Genomic DNA, 20,051 nt, shown 5'->3' on the forward strand with positions numbered 1-20,051 from the left:
GTATCTTCCCTGAATTCCTAACTTGCTCTTGATTAACACAGAGTCAGAAGGGGGTCTAACGTGTCTTACAGTTCAGGTTTATAGTAATAAAAAGCTGTGTTCCATGATGCAGAATCATGGTGATTTTTCTTTGGAGTAGTTTACTGATGGAGCAGAAAATAAATAAATAAATAAATAAATCTTCCTTATTTATTACAAGCTTTCATCTATAGGTCACATGAACTAAAATGGATAAAAAGTGGCAGCTGCGAACACTGTGTATGCAGTACTGGCATCGTAAAGCTAAGCCAACAGTACAAAACCACAGAATTCTTTGTCTGAAACAACTTGTGTCCACTTCCTATCATACTTGTACATTCAAGTTAGTGAAAAGATACTTCTAAACTTGACTTCTGCCTGTAACAAGACTTTAAAATGCTGTATTGTTGTCTATATTTACTGACACTCAGTAATCTCCATACCAAATATATTTAGTTTTACACAAGCAATAACTTCCATTGTTGCAGACTGACCTTTCCCGCTTACCTTCTCCTGGAAAGCTTTAGGAAGAGGAGAGGCGAAGACATGGGAGCCAGGTAAGGCACAGGATGGAAGACATTCCAAGGATGACTCATCTTTTGTTGCATTCATTGTGCAGAATGAAATGCAATAAAAGCTTTATCTTGGATTTCATTGACAGAGATTCTGTCCAGATTATCCTGGGAATTCAATTTGCCATGGAAAGTTGAATTGTTTCTACTATCAATTTTCAAAAGTGATCTGTGCTTTAGGGAAGAATATTGATGAGCTGGTCATATATCTAAGCTAGTCTTCTTTACTAGATATCTGCCTTTTAGTTTGCTTCAGGATTCTTGTGGAGCAGTCTTTTGGGTTCTTTTATACAATCAGCCATTTTTCTTCTCTAGTACAGTAACAACATAACAAATTTTCCAATACAGTGACATTTTCTTGCCAGACTTTATTTGCTTCCCAGATAATTCACTTTTTCGTCCTCCATCCTTTCAAAAAAATCCTTTCTCTAACCAACTACAAATTAAATATTCTTACACCAGAGGAACATGCACATGCCCTGCAATTCCAGGCACTTTTTTAATTGCCTTTTTGTAGCAGCGCGGGAAAGGCTGAGCAGCACAGCTGTAAATGCTCATGACACTGACTAGCCCAGCACAGTTCTTTGCTTTTGCAGTGGAACCTTCCTTGCTCTCCTTTTTTTTAGGAACAACTGCAGCGAGCGTGAAGCCCGTTCGCTGTACCTTTGGCCACCCCCAGCTGCGGTCTTCACACCACCGCAGGCCTGGCTGTTTCAAAGGAGCTGCCCCTGCAGCGGAGGTGCGGGCGTGCTGGTGCGTTAATGGATTTGGATTAATTATGTATGAGCCGGCAGCTGGACGGCGGGGGACGGAGCTGCCGCGGCGGCACATGTTTCCCTGGGGTTTGAGGATGTGAAAGCCTCCCGCTCCTCCCCTCTTTCGCCGGAGACGCAAGCGCAGCGCTTGGCGCTGCGGCTGGGAAAGCCCCGCCGCTGACTTCCCCGCGGCAGGGACGGCCGGAGGGCGGCGAAGCCACCGCCGCCGCACGCCCTCACCACCCCGCGCCGGGCGGGGCGCCACTGGGACTCCCCTCGTCTCGCCCGGCAGTGCCCGCCCCGTCGGGCGGCCGTTAGGGGCGGCTAACGGCTGGCCGCGCGCCCGAGCGGTCGGAAGAGGCGCTGGCGGCTGCGGCGATGTGGCGTGCGGCGCGTGACAGGGCGCGCGGCTGCCGCCGGGCAGCGGCAGCCGCCGGCCGCCTCCCGGCCCGCCGCCTCCTCCTCCTCCTCCTCCTGCCCGACCTCCTGCAGGCGCCCCCAGCAGGTACCGTCCCAGGCGGGGGGGTGGCGCCGCCCGGCGGCCGTCGCCGGGATGCCTCTCGCCTCAGGCCGGCGACACCCGGGGCCTCGGGCAGGTGCCGGGACGGCGGGGTCGAGCCGTAGGCTCTCCCTTCCCCGCAGGGCCTGGAAGGCGGTGCTGGCGGCGCCGAAACCTCGCTGTCTCCCGTCCCTGCCCTGCCTGGAGCATCGGCTGTGAATTTTACAGGTTTTCCTGAATTCACTCCCTGCCTATGCCTTTGTCATAAAATCACAGAATCATTTAGGTTGAAAAAGACCTTTAAGGTCATCAAGTCCGACAGTTAACCTGGCACTGCCAAGTCCACCACTAAATCGTGTCCCTAAGCGCCACATCTACATGTCTTTTAAATACCACCAGGGATGGTGACTCAACTGCTTCCCTGGGCAGCAGGTTCCAATGCTTGACAACCCTTTCAGTGAAGAAATTTTTCCTAATATCCAGTCTAAACCTCCCCTGGTGAAACTTGAGGCCATTTCCTCTTGTCCTATCACTAGTTACTTGGGAGAAGAGACCAACACCAATGTCGCCACAACCCCCTTTCAGGTAGTTGTAGAGAGCGATAAGGTCTCCTCTCAGCCTCCTCTTCTCCAGACTGAACAACCCCAGTTCCCTCATCTGCTCCTCGTAAGACTTGCCCTCATGCATTTATTTACACTGACCCTCTTTGCAGCCTGGTAGTTTTAAGTTTGTGTTTATATCTGGGGCGTGCTTTTCCATAATACAGGAGCTGTGCCCTTTAACATCAGCTTTCCCCTGCGGGTTTTGTTAAACATCTGCCAGTGCTTTCGCCCACCTACACCCACCATATCCACCAGTAGGATTAAACTGACTTTCCACATGTGGAGGTGGATACAGGAAAACTAAAGCATTATCAAAGTAATCTTTTTCTTCCTCAAAAATGAACAGTGAGTGCTGGGGAGAGGGGTGTTTCTCCTTCCCATGTACCAAAGAAGCTGCATGCCTGAGGGGGTCTTAACACCACAGGTGAAGTTGCACGGGCAGCGTGTAGCTGGTAATTTTGGTACTTAGCTAAAAGAGCTGCATCACTTTGTTGGAGGCTGTGAGGCACAGAAATAGTTATGAGGTGGGATACCAAGACTATAGATTTCTGGTGCTGATCTTATATTCACTGTGTGTGCACAATTGCAACTGTCAGCTGTCACTGATTGGGAAATTCAGCTGTATGTCCTCTCAACTCTAAGACTGTGAATGCTCTGAAATGACAGTCTCTGCTTCCTAGTGAGGTTTTGAAATTTGACTGTAGTAAATCACTTAGACTTTCTGATAGTATTAAATGAGATTATTTGTACGTTAGCATGCATACATGCCAGATCTTCTTATTCCATGATCTGGTTATGATCATGTTTCACCAATTCCTTTAGAAAGTCAAGGTCTTTTTCAAGAGTAAGATCAGAATTAAAGTTCAAAGTTCTTCTACTCTCTGACAAAAAAGGGAAAACCATGTGCGGTATTTCAGTACATATTCACTGAAACCTTGTTGTCATAGTGTTTCTTCTGTCAGTAGGCATAATAGACATTCTCAACTCCAAAAATGACACTTATTTAAATTTTATTGTGCTGCAGTGTTATTATGAACTCATCAGTTTGAGTTCATACTGATGTAAAGAATATGAACCGTTTTCTTTAAGGATTTTTCATTTTGTTTTTTGTTTACTGATGCTGACAGTTTTGGCTTATGTGTTTTTCCTTAAATGAATAATTAAACTTTTGGAGGACAATGTGGAACATGTTTCTTAAAATGGCTTAATTACATTTGACTTTTCTAAGCCATCTTGAAGGAAGTTTCCATCTTACTGAAAAGATACAACATTTTAAACTTTAGCTTGCAATATGATAAGGCGTAATTGGTGGTGTAATTGGTGGTGTAATTGTCAGCAAGGAAATATGAAGGCCTACTTGAAAAACATGATATGGTTTCTATCTTGCAGTCTTTTTGTCAAAAGAGTTAAACTTAATTAGAAACTGAAGTTTGGTTTCTCCTATATGACTTTCATATGAATAGTAACAGAAGTGGTAATATTTCTGCGCAGCACGTACCATCAATAGGCAGATTAAAAATGCCAGCTGTAATTAAAATACTTGGATATAGAAAAACACTTGACTATTAGCATGATTGAGCAAAAATAACTTAAGTAAGTAGCGCTGCTATTTATATACTCTTTTGGTGCAGAAATCTCTTTACAAAAATTATCTCAAAACATAATTACTTTGAAAAAAACTTTTAGCAATTACCATAACTTAAATAAATCTTTTCCTATCACCTCATAGAATTTTTATTTCTAAATAAATTAATTGAAACTATGCCAACTGAACATTCCAGTAATACAGCATTTTATTAATTGATAAATTGATTGTTTATTTAGGACTCATTTTAAACAGTTTCCTGCCACTGCAATTTTGAGACCAAATGTAATTTTCTGACGAATCATTTTGAAGATGATTAATCTTGCAAGTGTAACGTTCATTTGAAGACTAAAAGATTCAGAAGTATATTCAGTAGAATATACTTTGCGTGAAGCTTTAAGTAGGTGAATGGCATTCCCTTTCAACTCAATGGGCATAGGAATGACCGCTGATGCAGTCAGTACCAACTTACCCAGATTCCTCCTTTGAGTAGGAAGTAGGAAGGGACCTCTCTTTACCTGGCACTCTCGTAGGTGCCTCCGACCAGGGAGGAACAGGAGGGGTTGTTTGTCCATGCAGGTACAATCCACCTGCTACTTCTGACCTGGAACTGAGACTGTTCCCCCTATAGGCAGAAACCCTTTCAAATACATCAGCTCAATGTTTGGGTAGAATTTATACATCTGCCAAGCAGATTTTAAATGCATGAAGCAGGGAAGGATTAGGATTTTACATTTAAATTGAACTCTCTGGAGGATCTTGGGCCTGTTTTGTTGGCATAAATTAGTAGTAAAGCTGTTGAATTTAACTCCATCAGATTTTAAAGTCGCCCAATGAATCCCTAAGACAGCTAATTTATATGGCAAATATACCCTTGAATTCCAGTCTTTGGGAATGTTTTTTTAGGCAGCTGAGAAGTTTGAATCACCCCAGACTTGGGGATGAAGTGCCATAAGCTTCCATGTGTCTGATAGTGATGTAAAACTATTTTTCTTCATCTGTGTTATTCTGCAAAAGGAACTGTTGCTCACACTTCGTATTCTGCCTGTAAAAAGTACAAGACAATGAGGAATCAGACACTATGTATTTCTAATGCATTGGCCTACTTTAAAAACTTAATTGGGGCAACTAATTCAGAAATCTCACTTATTTTTCTCAAAAGTGAGTGAAACTTAGCTTTTCTCACTGCTTGTTAAGTGCAGGTTCAAATTGAAGGGATGGAATAATATATTAATGACTTTAAACTGCAGTTTAAGCATGTCCCTTGTCCTTATTGTTTTTGTTGCTCTTCCTGTTTTTTTTTGATTTTTCTACAAAAATCTTCTTTTTAACGCACTCTTAAAATACAGAGTGAGAATTGGAAGATAATTTTTGCTAGAAATTGCTGCAGGAAGTACCATTTAAATTCCAGGTGACTAAGAGGAGAGCAAATGAATTCAAGCAAGGAACCTGAAAAAAGGCTTGAAAAAAATTTAAAAGGCAGTGTAGAAAGTGAGGGTAAGAGTGTATGAGAGTTGGGATTCATATGCGGACAGAAACATTTACTGACTGAAATGGCTGCAAATGAAATGCGTATACACATGAAAGAGCATTTAAGCAGACTTTCTCAAAATCCAGCATGCAATGTCATTGAAGATACCATAAAAGTAGTTCCAGAAGTTTTAGATTATCTTCCTTCAGTAACCGTATTGCTTCCACTTTTTCTAGTTCTTTTTAAACTAATAGTTGAAGAGCTCCATCTTTGGGTTTAAATTATTATTGTAAAAAAGTATTACTTTCCTTCTGCATTGATTAAGTAGTGCCTAAATATCCCATAAAGTTATGTATATCTGCTCATACCTTGTCAGTTTGCAATGCTAAACCTTTCTAGATGCATTTGTTCAGTTGCCTTCTCATAAACTTTGAGTACTTCCTGTATAAGATTGTTGTTTTCAGTTTTTCTCTCATTAGTTTGTTTTTGGTGGATTTTGGTTTTCCTTTCCAATTATGATACATAAATCAACTTGACAGTTGATAAAATATTTATGGATCATGTGGACAGATAATAGTGGCAGAAGGAATTTTAAAATGGGCTGTTATTCAGGTAGGATTTATAATTTGCTATAAATTAGTATGCTTTTATTAAAATCAAAGCATATGCTGATTTTTGTCAATGGAGAATCTGATCATGTTCTTTTGGGAGTTGGATTTTAGTGAAAAATTAGTTTTGTTTCTGCCAGTGCAGCAGAATTCTAAAAGACTTGACATAAATAGTCCAGTAAGAAAATTTGAATCCATTTTGTTTTTCATTAAAAAGTCTCCAATCCTTCTAGGAGGTCTTTGGAGAAAATGAAGTTATTTGAAAAATTTTGCTCCTCAGACAAAGTTGTGGAAGTGGTACACAGTGAAGAAATATTGTGAAGTAAATTAAACTGTTAATCACAGAAATTCATCATATATGAGACTACTTTCTTTTTCTTAAGCAAACTTTTATTTCTTCCTACTTTCAATAGGAATTTTCAATGGCGTACTCTGCTTACGTTCTAAAATGACAAGTACAGGCAGTTCTTTTAACTTACCTTGATTATCTTGTCCTGATAGCTGCAGAATCTGCCTTCTGTTTTCCATAACAACGCAGTAGTGAAGTACAATTACCATTTGTATAAGAGATGGGATGAATTGATAATCTCCTATTATTGCTTAAATCAAAACAAAGCTGGGACTTGACCCCACTCTCATTGCCCCAACAAATGCCTTGATCTATAACTAGTTTACCAGAGTATTTATTGCTGCTTATAGTTTTCAAATATTGAACCTAAGTTGGCAACAAGCACCAATTATTTAGCACATAATTATTTAGCCCATCTTCATAAAATAATTGCTTGCTGATGATATGTTCAGTATTTTATTGCTGTCTTTTGTATTCAAGGCTTTCTATTCCTTTGTTATTTACTTACTTTCCCAGATTCTCCGAAAGAATTAAGAAATCACAAGCATCACTTGATGCCCAGTAGCCCACGTTCTTTCCAAGCAGGAGGTGGAGACAAAGAACACAAAATGCTGAGAAGTCTGCTAGCCATTATCTTTCGGATAGCTTCAGTTCACTATCTCTGGAAACTCTGTAAAAGAAACTCAGATCTGACTTGTACTAGAATGTCCACCTGAAAGATACTTCAGTTTTATTTCAGAAGCCTAATATGTCCTGCAAAGATTTGTAAACTTTATGAACGTGTTTTTAATTTAGATTTAAAATAGAAGTAATGCAAATTAAAATAGCCATGAAATACCTTATATTTCTTTTCATGGGGAAATTAAGAAAATCACAATCATGACAGAACCCAAGCTCATTACTACATTAATGGTCAGTATATACATTGACATCCTGACTGAGGGTATCGTAAAAATGCATCTAAATTTTATCCTCATTTTGGACAGTGCCTATCCCCATTATCCCCATTATCCCAATTTAAAATGCGACAATTCTTTTGTAAAACATAAATATATTTGAAACTAAATCTAAACTTAAGTGCTGTTTAGGACAAGGATGCTTTCTCTGTATCAGGCCTTTGTCATTGCATTTTGTTGCCTTAATGAGTCATATTGTGTAAGATAGTAGGCAAGTATTATCTTAATATCCATTGATGAACAAGTATATTAAAGGTTGTATGCTAACCTAAAGTATGCTGCTTGCTTTTTTAGGTAAATTAAATGGTCATATTAATGTCATTGTTTTATCTTTTAACAGTTCAGCCCTCAAAGAGATTTTTAAGAAGTGAAAGGCCAAGACACAATACCTTAAAAATAGTGGGATCTGTTGTATTTCCAGGTATTTTTCTTTAAACACAATGTAACAAATTTTAGTGAAAATATTGTTTTTACCAAGAAAAGGCCCTTCTTTGTAATATCTGTTGTTGTTGTATTGTTTTACATGGCTTTAAGTGGTTTACTTAATTACAATTCTGTACTGACTTTTGTATACTTAATAGGCTATCCCATAGCATATATTTCTGTCACTGGAATTTTTTTTTCATAGGTTTTTTTATTCTTACTTATAATTTTTATGAAACCAAGATAATTACTTCCTGTAATTGTTATAAAAATAACAATGTTCTGTGTACTCTTCCACCTGGCCAGAGGACTCTTGCTCCAAAATGCTGCTTTCTTGCTCTATAGGTATTCTGTGTTCATCTTACTTGTTATGTACATAGAACCTAAGACTTAAAATTTGTTATATCTACAACAAAAATTAAGAAGAGGTAAGAATTAATTGCTTTCTAAGTTAAATCCATCTAACTCCAGAATATAATATTATCACTTTCTCTTTTCATTAAACAAAACAATTATTGGAAAATTTGAAAATTAAATTAAAGACTGGGCCATTCTTCCTTGCCATGTATTTACTTATGTTGCTTTTTCTCTAAATGCACATTGCTGGCTTGGTTTTGGTAATACTCTTCCCCATAGTTTTCTCCATGTATGTTTTCCAGTTTTAGATTTAGATAGAAGTGATACTTCTGTTGTTTGGGGGAATGCTAAAAAACAACATTTTTTGACCTTTTTTGCTACAAATTCCTAGACATACCAATTTTTGTCCAAAGGTGAAAAAATTCTGGGAAATATTTTTTTAAATGTTTCTCTTAGTAGTTTAACTTACAGTATTACTTAGCATTAATGTTAAGTAATGGCTCTGAGTGTTTTAAAGGTGTGGTCTACTAGTGTACTTTTGCTCTCTTCTGATTCTGACTCATGTCTGTAAACATGGCTACTACCAGAATGGCACAGGGCAATTTGAAAGTTAGAAACAAAGATTAAAATGTTTTATCCTGACTCTGCTTCTATACAATTTAGTATTATATAAACAATATTTCCACCTTCTCTGGTACAGACTGTTGTGCGTATACTAGGCTTGGCTCCAGTGGGCAACTTCTCTATTTTGAATTTTTTTGTTTTTCACCAAAATTTGGTTAAATACAATGCTACACTATTAAAATCCTGCCTTTTTAAAATATCTGCCATAAATTTTCTTTTTTGGATCACTATCTGAAGTAAATATTTTTATAATAGAGAGAATATTAATGATTAAGAAAAATAGCAAAGGACTTTTAATTAAAAGAGTAAGACTTTATTTTGAAAAATGAGGAATAAGGTTATACCTGGTAGGTAGATACTTTTTTAGTCATTGTTTTCTATCAATCAGATGCCCTTCTGTTATATTACTCCTATGATACATGTTTACAAAACTTTCATGGAAATCTACAGTGGTGGGACAGAATTTACCATCTTGGCAGGTTATGATAATAATGACACCATAATATTGTTAATTTCTATTATGGATATTAAATTTTTAAAAATATTATTACAAGACAGAACAAAATGACCTTGAGGAAATAAAAAACAAAAGGTGAAGTGGGAGAGCTATGGAATGTATACAATTTTGTCCCAATAGACTATTGCTAAACCCAGTTGTTTAGAAAACTTTGAGAAAAAGTATTAAGGATTTGCAATGGAAAAAGACTAATCATATTGGCAGTTGCATTAACATGTAGAATTTATATTAATTTTAATGCTTTGGGATTAAAAACAGAAATACCAGCTGCAAATGGCATTTATTTCCATGATATACTACTATATACTATACTACGTACAATTGAAAATACATACTTTGCTGTTTTCTGCAATATAAATTACTGTAGAAAACTGATTATTAGCTGGGATGGACATACCTCCTGATCTTAAGACTATCAAAATTCTGAAGTTATTCTTAGGTATTAAATGTTACATCTAAGTTTTTATTCTGTTTAAACAACTTAATATTGAAATGTGAATGTAAGTGACTTTTAATTTTTTAATGAAAGCAAACAATCATACTTGGAGAGGAGAAAAAACTGTAGTGGCATTACTGCCAGTTGCCACAGGGAATCTGAAATAGTCAGTGGTAAGGTAACATTGTGGTAATTTGCTTATTTGATTCAGTTTTAATTATTAGTCAGATTCTCCAAATCACAAATGTAGTAGCTGTAATGTTTTTTACTAATTGTATCTTTTCAGTGGCATTAGGGTAGCCTGATACAGAGCAAGGTATATTCAAGTTTAGACCTCACTAGAGCATACATATCTAGCATCCCATGCTTCTGGAAGAGGACAAATGCTTTGCAGAATGTCAGTGAGAAGGGAATTAGAAAAAATTGTACACACTGGAATCCTGCATATTATGGAAGTGATTATGACTACACCAATCATAGTTTTTAGAAACAACCAAAGATCCAGAAGCACCTGTATGCTACAAATCACATACAAGACATGTACACCTGCTTTGCTGTGGGAAAAGACTAAGTAAATCCTTACTTTACGCAGTTTTCTTCCTATCGCATTATGTCTGAATTAAACAATAGGCAGCTCACCATTTAGTGAGATACAACACTAAACCCCATTTAAGCAAATACACTGTGCACTGGTAAAAGGCAATTGATAACAGTGGAAACAGCAAGCTTTCAAGTCTGAGTATCCTGCAACTTCACTCTCTCGTGTGGGTTGGAGAACAATTGAGACAGAATGCTGCAAAAGCCTGTGCTTATGAGAACCTAGTAAATGACATACTCCATTCAGGAGGATGTTACAGTGCACCGTGCCTTTTATTTACACAACTAGATAAGCCTAGAACTAGAAAGAATTCTCTTAATTTTATTTTCCAGAGAAAACAAACCTGCTCTCTATTTTGTGATTCATTTTGATGGTAGAGATAACAGAACTAGTCCCAAAATCAGAACTCCATTCATGATTGTTGTTGAACCACTATCTTGAAATTTATATAGCTCACTGTTAGAATACCATTGATAAATACTTGATGCTAATGTTAATTTTTTTTTTTCAGTTAAAGTTTATGTCAAGCTGAATCACAGCAGTCCACGTATTTTATGTCTTACAAATCATCTGCGAAACTTAGAACTGATTGATCCAATATTCCAGTGGCATGGACCAGGTGGTAGTCTTTCTTCAGGTAAGCATTTATTTTCTTACATGACCCCCCTGCACCCTCTCCCCTTCCACCCACTCCCTCCCCAAAGCAGCATGAGGATTATAAAAGTGGGAATGTAAATGGAGAAGTAACTGAGGATACTTTGCAAGTATTTGTATTTATATTGTAGAAATTAACTTTCACTTTTCAGAAAGGGGTGAGATAACCAAATTAAAACACATTTTCAGATCTCTGTAAAGAACAGTGCCATCTCTAAAGAGTACTAAATGGATCAGGGCATGTTGGATACAAGAGAGGCTGAGGATGACATTCTTTGCTGCACTGAGAGACAGCTGGGAGTGTTCTGCAAGGATAGAGTAATAGGATGATGAGTGGTGTGATCTAGCCCAACTGCTTGCTCAATGACAGACTACCTTCAGACATGAAGTTGCTTAGGGCCTCAACCACTTGAGTTTGGGGAATCTCTATACTTGGAGATCGTCTGTCTTTTCTGTGCAACCTTTTTCTTTTCTTATTTTCAATCACAATTTCCCTTATTGCAACTTGTCATTGTTGCTGCTTGCCCTTTTGTGGTGCACCTCTTAAAAAGTATGGGTTATTCTTCCTTGTATCTCCCCTTAGATAGCGAAGGACTGCAATTCCTTCCTTACACTTCTCTAGCGTAAAAATCCAAGTTTCTTCTGCCTCTTGTCCTGTGCTCCAACTCCCATATAATCTCAGAAGCCTTCTCGTTGACGTGCTCCAGCTTGTTAGTATCGGTCTTGTACTGAGGAGTCAAAACTGGACACTGTTCCAGAGTGCCCAAATGAGTGTTGGGTAGCGAGAGAATAATCACTTCTTTTCACCTGCTGGATATATTGTTGCTAATTCAGCCCAGTATGCAGTTAGCCTTCACTGCTGCAAAAGTGTGTTTCTGGTTCATGTTCAGCTTAAAATCTACCAGGACTCCCAGGTACTTTTTTGCAGGGCTGCTCCCAAGTCATCTGGTCCATGTCTGCATCTGTTGCTGCTCTTATTCTGTCCCAGGTGTAGGATTTTGCATTTATCACTGTTGAACTTCATGAGGTTTCTGGCAGATTGTGTCTCTAATTGTGCAAGGGCCCACTGAATGGAAGCAATGTCCTGTAGTGTATCAGCTCCCGCTCCCCACCAATTTGACACCCCCCCCCCCCACCCCGTGCTAATTTGATGTCTTTTGCATACTGGCCAAGAAGGCATTCAGTCCTGAGATGCAGGCCACTGGTAAAGACGTTAAGCAGTTCTGGTGCTTTTATCAGCCCTGAGGAAAGCTCTTCATAACTGGCTGCTAGGTAGATCAATCTTCAAAATGACAATGCAGACAGTTTTTCATCCATCTGGTATTCCACTCATCTAGTCCATATGTCCATATTTGGGCTGCAAGGATCTGATGGAGGACCATACTGAAATCCTTGCTAAAGGCTTTCAGTGTATATGACATCTACTGCTTTTCCCTCGTCCTCAGAGGCAGGCATTTAATTCCAGAGGACACTCAGGCTGGTCAGCCATGATTTGCCAATGGCAAATTGATACTGCCTGTTCTCAATCACTGTCTCGTCATTCATGCGTCTGGAAATGACTTCCAGCAATTCTAAAATCTTTGCAGGGCCTGAGGTGAGGATGGCTGACCTGTGATTCCCTGGGTCTTTTTCCTTGCCTATGTTTACAATGGTCTTTCTGGTCATTGGGGACCTTATCACCATCAAAATAGACAACAGTCATGAATTAGTCAGCTTCCTCAGCATCCTTGGATATATCTCTTTCTGATCTAGAAACTTGTGTATGTCCAGCTCAAGTAAGTCCCTAACACCACACTTCTCTCTCCCTGTAGCATCTCCCCTAAACTCTAGTAGAGCCTGGGGCAGGGCTGGAAAGCAGCCCTTGCTAGGAATAAGTGAGACAAAGGCGGCATTGCGTACCTCAGTGTTTTCCATGTCATTTGTCACCAGGTCATTCAGCCCCATTCAGCCTGGGACCAACACTTTTATTGCTCTTCTTCAACTGCATGTGTTTCTGTTGGCCCTTCACATCCCTTGCCAGTTTTAACTTCTGGTTAATCTGCTTATTGAGAATTTAACCGTTCTTTTTCCAAAAGATGCCTCTAATGAAATCAGTGTCCTAATCTGCTAGTATGGCATAAAAACCCCAAATCATTGTTTCTGCAGGGAATATATTGGGCTACTTGTACATATCTTATTTTTCTCACATAGCTAGGATTGCTTAGAGAGCATGACTGACTCATCAGTAGTATCTTTCCAAGTCTGAGCAGGGAACCCGAGTTCTGTTTTTTGTTTCCTTCTGTGTATGTCTCACCTTTTAGTGTAATTTCATTTTTAAAAAGGACAATAAGCATTGTAATGAATGTATAAACCTGTTCAATGTCTTGTTTTAGTTTAAAATTTACTTTACAAACCATTCATCCTTTTACAATGGCACTGTTTCCAAATCCTATTTGTTTTCCTCTTAGTCTTTACTGCTGTTTGTCAGAACTCTGTCCTTGGTCTTATATTTTCAAGCAACTTTCTCTGTTACACAATCTAAAATGCCATTTACAGCATTGTGATTCTTTATTCTTAATCCTCGACAAGCCAACCTTCATAGCAGAGCATTTCACATTTATATGACATCTACCACTACACTGTGTTTTTGCTCTGAATCTGAGAACAGACTTTGCCCTCAGAAAGAATTTTTAGCATTCTTTGCCTCAAAGTGGTATACATGGTTTTGCTTATATTTAAGCCTGTGGGCTATGTCATTTTACATGAAACTCTTAATCTCTCTTGGGATGGATATATTCTGGTTAGCTCAGTGTCCTGCATTGTAACTGATATATTTGGATGCCCAGTCTGTGATGCATGACAGACACAGTATCAAGTATATTGTCATGTGTTGAAGTACTGAGCTTAATCTGATCAGACAGAAGACAACCTCCTGGTTCACAATTAACAAAAATTGCCCGTTTCATTCCTCTGGCTTTTGTTTACTCAAACTAGAATTTCAACATTGTAGAACAGAAAACCATGGAGACCTCAGACTTCTTCCAGTTGACAGGGTTAAATCTCTCTGGGCAGATTGCTTCAGTAGTATACCAAGCTGCTATGTCAACCTTGGTTCACTAGCAAAAAATCTATGGTGGCAGAGGTTCTTGAATCTGTGGCAACTCCAGGTGTACTGCAATCAACAGCACGTGAAATCAGCAGCAGTAAGAAAAACTTGTGTTTTCCTGACATAACTTTCTATAGGGATGAGAGAGGTTTTAGAAAAGCTATTTTAAAAAAGCTGTAATGAGAGGACTTCAGCTTCAGCCACCACAATTTTGGGTAAATACCACAAAGATACTTTTTAGTCTCCTAGGGCTGTTGTCACATTCTTCTTTTTTTTTGACTCAGAGAAAAGAAAGTAGAAACAGACAAAAAGCTATTAAAATTTTTTTGCTCATGAAATGTTCGCTGTGTAAAAGAACTTGATCATTCAGCCTCCTTTTAGAACAGGTGTAATCCTCTCTAAGTGGTAAAAATCATCTGGGTTTTAGTGTGACTAGTTAGTCTTCTAACATCTATCATAGCGAATCTCCATAACAGTAGGAAATTAGGACTCATAAGCCTTGCTTGATACACTGTTTCATATTTTTCAGCATAGTTGTAGGAAAGAAAAGAACTCTTTCAGTGCAAATGTAGAATTGTGAATCGTGTTTTAGGAAAGACCAACAAAGTACTGCTTCTTGGAACGTTTCAAAAGAAATGCAATTATTTAAGCATAAAATCTGTAGGAAGAGAGCCTATCTTTCATTGTACTGTCATAGTTAGAAAAATCAGATTCTCTTTCAGGCATACCAGCCCTTGATACACACCCTAAGAAGGTGTTTGTGCCACAGAATTCTGTCTAGCTATACACATCAAACATCATGACTACAGTAAAAGCTCACAAAGAACAGTAAACACTTTTCTTTCTGTAGCCATTAAAAAACAGTTTTGTTTTTTAAACAAGCAGCTTTGTTCAGATAGTTCCAGTCCACTTATGTGCAGTTGATAGGGTAATGAAAAATTAAATACTGCACAAAATGTAATTTAAAATCATTACAACTTTAAAATTAGCATGTAATTTTTCTTCACTTAGCATCGTGACTCATTTGTACTTAGATCTGGAAATTGTACTTTGAAGTTTTTAAACAGCTGTTGGGCTGGTTGAGAATAAGAATTTTTCAAAATACACCTTAAGTGGAGAAAAAATTAAAATAATTGATTCTTATGTTCTGGATCTTAAAGTTTTACTGCATAAAACAGCACTTTTGATGGTTTTCTGAACAGCTAAATAGAAGAAAAAAGATAAAACATTTCAATCTTTATTTCCTAATGTAGACATTCGAATAGGCCTGTTCTAGTTCGGTGAAAATGAACCTAGGAATCTAGATTTACAGGAAACTCACTGCTTTTCATACACATTGCCACCTACTTTATGCATAGAAGGAATATTTGTGTCAGAAGATTGTGACTATCCTCTCATAGGAATGAAAAAAATGTGTACTATAGTTTTGTAAAACAAAGCAACTGACAAATTAAATAGGGCACTCAGCCTCTCAACTACAAGCTAAACCCCAGGTATTCTAAAACCTACTGTTGGTATATCAAATGGTTCTGCAGCGGAGAGGAAAGAAAAGAGAATCAAAACAAATATGAAGCTGCTTTTAGTAGATGTATACAGCTGTATACTTATGGTATCCTTATAACCGATACATGACTTACACGTTTCCCGAGAAACTGTCAGAGTCCTGTCTGAACTACAGAACAGAGCATGTGTCATTGCTAAGAAACTTTTCAGGTGAACTCAAGTTTATTATATGCTGTGTTAGCTTTTGTTTCTGTACATGTATAATTTAACATGAATGAATTTACCTATTTGGACATCTTTAGATACTGCATATTTAAATTTGAACATGCTCAGTAGTTTAATCTGATTAATAGAATTTATGATCTGGATTGATAGCTGTTTCTAAATGTCTGAAAAATATGTTTCTGAAAAGTCCATTGGCCTGATTCTGCTCTCATTTTCTTTTGTTCTTAATATATAATTTCAAAATACAGAAGTTGGTCTACTGTAAAACTGGTCTGAATAAGAGATGGGGTGGGAGGATGTGGAGTAAATATTTTTTACTTGTAAAGAATTGGAAGGAGAATAAGTCTGTTCATTTTAAGTGTAGTAAACAGAGAAACAAAAATATAGGAACACTTAGTTTTAAATATAATTATACAAGAGTAGGGAAAATTAAGAGCTTTAGTCTCCATAACATAATTCTCACAGAAATAGCTCTATTTTGCATCCTTCTAGATTCCTGAGGATCCTGGAAAATGGTCTCGATTAGCACGAATTGTTCCTCTCTTAGCATGAATTAAAAAAGAACTTCTGTTCTGTTTTAAAACATGCTAGTTTTCACTGACTTCAGGGAACCTCTGAACTTGATCACACTGCTTTTTTATCCATCATGCATGTGAAATACCTCCTGTGTAATAAAGACATATTCACAGAATCATATAATCATTAAGGTTGGAAAAGATCTTTAAGATCTTCAAGTCCAACCATCAACCAAACACCACCACGCCCACCAAACCACCATTAAATCTTATAATGTAATTCTGCTCACCTGTCTTACTGAACCTGCTGCAGAGGAATAAAATGGAAAAAAACATTAGATTTAAGAAAAGGGTGGATAGCTTCATTACTTTTAAAATTTCATTTTAAAGCTAAGTCTGTTTTGTGAACCCAAATTCATCTGAATAGGCAGTATTCATCCAGATAATCCCATGGAGCAAGGCATTTTATGTGTGGTTTCTTTTACAACACTAAGGGAAAAAAAAACCAACCAACAACATGACATGCTCTTGATTTCATGATCCAAAAGGAGGTTCACACACAGACATACCATTAAAATAATTAATGTTTACTATGTAAACCTTCTGATCTTTGCTGGTATATGAAGCATTTATTAGTCAAGGTAGGATAAAAATTCTATAATAAATTCAGTGACTCAGTCCACCAGAACAATTTACTCTTCCATTTCTGCTGATGTACTTTCAAAAAATATTTGTGACGAGATCTCTTCACTGGATTTCCAAGATTTTTCTTTTGCAGACTTCTTGTCATCTTTGCAGTTCAGTAATGCACTTATAAGTATGGGCAAAACTATCTCTGATTATCTTAAAGGTTTTCCAGCTACCCAGTCAATTAATGGTGTTGTTGCTTTTGGCCCATACAGGGCAGTTGCATATGCCAAAGATCAGAACTATAGTTCTTAAATCTATGCTGTTTTTCTGACAATATTAATCTGATAGCTGTTCCAGCATATGGTAGCAAATGACATCCTAGTTTATAGACTTAGCATCCCGAGTAGTTCATCATCAGACTAAAAACCTCTTCATCATCCAAAAAATGACAGACAGTGTGCCATTAACACGAGAGCCTAGGCTGATACGGAAACCCAAACCCTTCTTGTCAAAGAATTTGCACTTTCAGCCTTTTTAATAGTACTCTTTTTTTACTAGCACTCAATCTTTTTTTAAACACAGTGATATATATGACAAAATTAAGTTAATTCAAAGATTAAATGTTTTCTTGAGGAACAAAGTTGTCCTACACCCTCCTGCCAAGTATATAAAAAGATGCACTTCAATCAGGCTATTTTTTTCCCAGTGTCTTTCTTAAAATTGCATACCAGGAAAATTAGCGTGCATCTATAGTAACATGTTCATTTGAATAAGAGTGTGGCTTTGAAGTGAATTGCTTGAATGTACCCATTTACCACATTTTGTTTGGATCATGGTCTGGTCTTTGAGTGCAAAAACTGGATTCCTTTTGGATGAAGCTAATTGGAAAGGTTTGCTTCAAGAATTAATATGTGCTCAATCTGTAACACCAGATTAGGATTGTTCTGAAGTAAAAGCCCTAAGATGTGTGTAGTATAGATCTCATGTCCTCAGCATTGATTTTTTCAGTCTAAAAATACGCTGCTTTCACACCACACTAATTGGCTAAGCTTCCATCGCCTACATAAAAGGTCTAAATTATTTAAGATGTTAAAAAGATTTTTTTTGACATCTGAAAATGGAAACAAACATCCATTCTCAAAATATTTTATCAATAAAGTTCAGTTTTTTACCCGTTATAATCAACTCTAATCTAGTGGTTCCTGAGGGTTTCTTTGGCAGATGCCAGCAATATGGGCTGCATATTACTCTTGGGGAAATCTGTATCTGTATTACCGCCTGAGGACTTTTCAAGTCGGAAAAGGACTCATCAGCTGTCATTATGTAGCCCACATGCAGGCTACATGGGACAACTGTATGGCTCATCATCAGTGCCCCAATCTGACCTTAAGCAATGCTTTCCTTTCTCTTTAAAAAACAAGTTAAAGAACCATGCTCATGGTTTGTCCTTTGAAGTAGGATCCTACTTCCTCTCTATCTTGATAAGGAGTTATGTTAAGACTTTGGCTACCATAACAATGCAAATCTTTCCATATAGAAGGATTCTTTTACAATCTTAAACATACATGAGTCTCATTTTGGAATATACATATAATTTTTTGGAAGGTCTGTTATACAATACTTGCTTAACTTGAACTTCCTGTCTTGCCTACTTTGAAGTTTACTGCATGTTAAACACCATCATCAGCTAATTCATGAGGCAGTTCCTGAAGACTGAAAGGTTAGTGCTCAGTTTGACTATAAAGAGGTATAAAAAGAGATGCCCACTTTGCCCACTTTGTCCTTTTTTTTCTGGGAGTTTTTTGCTCTTGGAAGTGGTTATTGGAGAGAACAATAGATGTCTGAGATCAAATAAAAACAGGTTTCTAGGACTCCTTTGTCAACCAATACTTAAAAACACAGCAGCAATAAGGCATATTTGTGTCATGCTGAACTGAGTGACACCCAGTGACCTTCAGTTTCTGAGTCCTGTGCCTTCAGCTGAATCCATAATATTATTATTTTGTGCACAGCTTAACAGTAAATAACCATTTGGACCCTTACTTTGTGCATTTTCTCATGATGACAACTAAATTTATTTCATGTTTGTGTTTACTAGAAAATAGCGATGTGCAAATATCACCAACAGGAACTTTAATATTGAGACACTTCAACCTCAGTGGAGTTTACACTTGTTCCATTGTTTATAAGCTAACAGCAATGCAACCTGATAAAAGCCTCGTAATAAAATATCTTATTTATGGTAAGTTATCTATCCAGGTAAGTGTGTTGTTGCCTTGGAAAAGTTTTATTTTTTTAAATGTGTGTTGCTATTTTTGAATAAGTAGGTTTATTTAGAATTTAATTTACAGAGATAAAGACATTTTGTTTCTCTGGGACATTGTTTTTAATATTAGTTACTACCAGGCAGTTAATTTAATGTCATTTACAGAGCCTTAAATGAAGCTCAGTGGCTGACTGAGAAACTTAATGAATACAGTTCTTTTTAAAAAAGAAACATAAAACATAATGAAATGTAACAAGCTGAATAGGCAATAGTTCTTAATAACATTAAAATAGTATAATTTAAAACTGAATTATTCTATATGAGATTAAATGTGTATGAGTTAAAATGTGTACCAGTGATCATTTAGAAACATGGTAGAGCACAATAACCTAAATTAACTGCTGATGTAAATTAACTTTACTTTAGCACAGTAGCCTTCATATAGAATAACCATGACTTTTAGCAGCTAGCTTGCTTAACAGAGCTGGGAAGGACTAACTTTCTTTGAAACAGTGTTGATGGAAAAGGTTACAGTTTTCAGTAATGCAGACTTCCATCCTTCAGTAAGGATCCAATCTGAATGTTAGCATACAAAATACAAGTTTCATATATATATACAAAAAATTATGGAAAATGTAGCAGCAAGAGAAAGGAAATGGGGGAGGCAGAAGTAAGGTAGAGGATCTAATGATCTGTCTTAACTGGGTACCATATTTTGGATGTCCTGCTGCTTCTTTCAGCTGGTTCAGTTTCTATTCCTTTGTTCTTGCTTCCCTGCCACCTCCTTCTTTCTGTGATTATAC

The 20,051-nt window shown here is 37.4% G+C and overlaps 1 protein-coding gene across 1 annotated transcript in view; it reads left to right on the forward strand.

Moving 5' to 3' along the window:
* Window positions 1-1,723: 1,723 nt before the first annotated feature.
* The window catches only part of ZPBP (zona pellucida binding protein), a gene marked incomplete at both ends in the record, with an annotated part of 29,999 nt that continues 11,671 nt past the window's right edge, over window positions 1,724-20,051 (forward strand). The window contains 4 exons of the mRNA XM_081996449.1: window positions 1,724-1,850; window positions 7,756-7,836; window positions 10,882-11,007; window positions 19,081-19,224. Coding sequence (XP_081852575.1) covers window positions 1,724-1,850; window positions 7,756-7,836; window positions 10,882-11,007; window positions 19,081-19,224 — 478 coding nt within the window. The remainder of the gene's footprint in view (window positions 1,851-7,755; window positions 7,837-10,881; window positions 11,008-19,080; window positions 19,225-20,051) is intronic.

The sequence above is a fragment of the Phaethon aethereus genome (genome assembly GCF_964289735.1).
Source record: "Phaethon aethereus genome assembly, chromosome: 2".
NCBI classification, from domain to species: Eukaryota; Metazoa; Chordata; class Aves; order Phaethontiformes; family Phaethontidae; genus Phaethon; species Phaethon aethereus.